Source organism: Solanum verrucosum, unplaced genomic scaffold (genome assembly GCF_900185275.1).
Source record: "Solanum verrucosum unplaced genomic scaffold, falcon-dt-bn FXZP01000152.1, whole genome shotgun sequence".
Lineage (NCBI taxonomy): Eukaryota > Viridiplantae > Streptophyta > Magnoliopsida > Solanales > Solanaceae > Solanum > Solanum verrucosum.
This window is the reverse complement of record NW_026020179.1, coordinates 80,641-84,481: the sequence shown is the minus strand read 5'-3', so window position 1 is coordinate 84,481 and position 3,841 is coordinate 80,641. Positions and strand designations below refer to the sequence as shown.

Genomic DNA, 3,841 nt, shown 5'->3' with positions numbered 1-3,841 from the left:
CAGTAGCTTCATTTTGTGGCCAAGCCTCCACCAGGCCAAGTAGCCTTCACCACCACTTCTACGGGCCGTGGTCAAGACCACCAGCCGTGAAGTGGTCCATGGGACTTGGGCAGTTGCTTGCCTAAGCTGCCTTGCTTGCCATGCCACCAAGTGACCTTCACGGCCACTTTAATGGACCGTGGTCAAGGTCACTGACCGTGAAGTGGTCTGTGGTCATGAGTCAGTGCTTGGCCAAGGTTCGGCAGCCTTGTCCTTTGGCTAAAGTCTTGTTCCCTTGGCTTGGCACCTGCCCTAGCAACCCTTAACCATCATCAAAAGGGGACTTCTAACAACATAGTCTAAAGCTCGGGACAATGTTACACCATATCAAATCCCTTTCCAAACCCAGACACACACACACACATTAGGTTCTAGCTTAACCTATAATTTTCCGATTCGTTACATTATCTCCCACTTAGGAACATTCGTCCTCGAATGACACTTTAAATACATAAAGGGGTAACGACTCAAGACTAGCAATCCAACAATCAAGACATATCAATATAATGCATATACCGTAGGATGAAACTTCAAATCCACATCAATAAGCTCGATGCAATACAAAAAAAGTAGGGACTACAACTACAAAATCACTATGCACGAAACATTAGCATTTATCATTTCATTGGAGGAAATTCCTTCTCCGCATCACATCATGCTCATTACCACAGTATAAGTCACTTAATATAACTATTTTCAGGAACACATTTAACCATGTACAACAAGTCAACTCATGAAGCATTTAGGCAACCCACCATAGATGCATATCAACATGAGGAATAAAATCATTAAAGCTCAATTTCTCATATGCACATAAATTTCATCAAAACATGCATAACGTAAGGAGACCATGGAAACTTATTTTCATAAAAGACTCCAAAACATGAAACAAGCTACAAGGAACTCTTGCTCTCAAGCTTGAATAGGAATAAGAGGAAAGAGATAAGGATATAAAAACTCACCACAACCTACTATTCAACATACCATCCCTCACTTAGGAGAACACCCAACTAAGGATAACATAAAAAACAACATAGGATCCTCATCCAGACATTCATGACCATAAGGAACTATCACTTACCAGTGCTTTCATCCGGATTAGCTTCTTTGTTCTTGTTAGCTTGGAGAGCATAGAAACGGTTCCTCTTTTGAGAAACTAGATCCGGACCACTAAGAGAAGCTTGCTTAGTCTCCCTTTTTCTAGCCATAAGAGTAGTACAATCTTTCACCTTGTGATCATTTTTCCCACAACGATAGCACCCATTAGTACCGGCTAGGCACTTCCCATAGTGCTTCTTGCCACAAGTGGTGCGAGTATGTTTAGAAAATTGAGATCCACCACCTTTCTCTTGGTTAACCTTTGGAGCATCTGAAAATTCTTGGTTTGGAGCCCTTTTCTTGAACCTAGGTTGACCTTGCTCATCGGATCTACCCCTCTTCAAATCCCTATTCACCCTCTAAAGTTTGGACTCCTGAATGGATTGAGAATACACCATGAGCCTAGAAATGTTCATGTCATTATGGAGCATTGCCGTATAGCACTCTTCCTTGACTTGGTCGGATACACCGGTCACAAACCTACTCATCTCATCTCTATGGTTGGACACCAATGATGGAGCATACTTAGACAATAGGGTAAACTTTAATGAATATTCCTCTACATTCATGCCACCTTGCCTAAGGTTTATAAACTACTCAACCTTACACTCCCTCTTCTCACAGGGAAAGTACTTACCAAGGAAAGCTCCCTTAAACTCCTCCCATTCTATAGGACCTGCTTCTAAAGGCCTATTGGGTTTCCATTGTGTGAACCACACTTGGGAAACATCCTTGAGTTGAAAGGAAGCCAACTCCGCTTTCTCCCTAGAGGTTACCCCCATAGCTTGGAATATCTTATAAACTTCATCTAGAAACTCTTGGGGATCCTCTCCCACTTTAGAGCCAAGAAAAGTGGGAGGACTCATTCTCACAAAGTCTCTCAACGTTGAGGCCATGGTACTCTCATTAGCATTCACCCTACGTCCCACATCTCGATTAGCTTAAACCGTCATGTTTTGAGCTAGAGTTAGAAAAGCCACCCTAATCTCTTCATTGGCCATGTATGGAGGAACCATTGGAACTTGATTTCCTTGATTGCCTTGAGGACCTTGAAGACCTTGGGGAGGAACTCCCTCGTTCACAATCTCCTCTTCCATCCTTCTTGGGTTAGCCCTTGTATTCATATTCTATAAACATAAGACAAGGGTTAGGAAAAGGACATCTATAAAGCTAAACTCTAAGGCACGACTTTAATAATATGAAATAAGTGTAACTTTCTAACGTCCTATAGCCTCTCGCTCATAGATGTGTCGTGACTCACACCAATGAACAAGACCCTACTAGACGTGGCTTGTGAGACTTTGATCCCAAAACCATTTACAAAATCTTATACTCTAATACCATGTTTGTCACGACCCGAGAGCACCCACTAGTCATAACATGGCGTACTCGACCCCGAAGGGGTCTTATAACAACCACTTAGTCATTCATTGCATTCAATAATGAAAATAGTGCGGAATTAAAAACTTATTTAAATCCAAAACATCAAAATACTCATTTAAACATTTTTCAAAGACACGGCGGAAGACTAAGTCTCACATGGCCATCTTAACAATGCACTTGAAAAGTAAAGTAGGGACACGACCCATAACAATCGAAAACCCTTGAATTGTCTATTACATGAATAAAAAAGGAAACTTCAAAAAGACACTTGTCCTCGGTCAATAAGGACATACCACTCTTAGCCTTGGAGAAGACTCAATCTAATCTCTTCAATCTAGATGGAAGCAATCGGTTGTCGGAACCTACACTTGTAATTAAAAAGGTAGAAATATGGGTTAGCACACAAAAATGTACCAAGTATGATGACCATGCAAAAACATGCTTTGAAAGGAACATTTTTGGTTAGAAACCATGCATTATGCCACTCTTTAGAAATATCTTGTGCATTAGGAGAAAAGACATACAAGACAAGTAACAATATCATACAAGTCATAATATCACACCTTGACAATATCAACATGGAAACCTTTACCTTCACCTCAGACCTTCACTTTTAAATGACCCTTATGCTATACCTTGTGCAATGCATGGATGGAATCCCATACCACCATCCACACCAAGGCACCACATTAAGGCCACCAAGAGTGAACTTACCATTCCATCCTTTTCATCTTTGCACAATATCCATACAAAACACACATATCATATCATAAGGCATGACAAGGGAAAATAATTCATAATATAACCCAAGTATAGCATACATATCATATTAAGCATTTAAGAGCACACATCGTTTAATAACTTCATTTAGGACACATTCATGTCATAGCCATTAGGATTTAGAGAAACTCAGTATGACCCTTTCAAAGCCTACTTGTGTAATGTATAGGTAGCATCCCATACTACTACCTACACTTTGTAAAACCTATCAAGGAGCCACAATGAAATCTCACATGATGGGAAGTAAGCGTTAACCAACATAGACCATGAGAGCTTGTCATGGAATTCGGTGTCATAAGTCTCAACACCGTAAAAAAGTGGTATACTTGCCTAAAGAAGACCGGTTCATATAGCTTAGGTGGATCCACTAGCTAGACCTATGCAGGCACATAGTTTATTGGATAAGGTAGAGGATCATTGAAACTCATGCCTAACTTTGGGGGATATTCCATCTAACCTAACCCACTTTGTGTTTAGCCTACATTCCCATAGAATAGTTCATTACTTTGACATTATCACATATGAGAGGTGCCATTGGACA

The 3,841-nt window shown here is 40.6% G+C and overlaps 1 protein-coding gene across 1 annotated transcript; it reads right to left on the bottom strand.

Annotated features, from left to right (window-relative positions):
- Window positions 1–1,112: 1,112 nt before the first annotated feature.
- Window positions 1,113–2,033, bottom strand: LOC125829150 (uncharacterized). Its single transcript, XM_049508403.1, has 2 exons — window positions 1,740–2,033; window positions 1,113–1,496 (listed from the first exon to the last, which is right to left on the bottom strand). The coding sequence occupies exons 1-2, from the start codon at window positions 2,031–2,033 to the stop codon at window positions 1,113–1,115; spliced, it is 678 nt and encodes a 225-aa protein (XP_049364360.1).
- Between the last annotated feature and the right edge of the window lie 1,808 nt (window positions 2,034–3,841).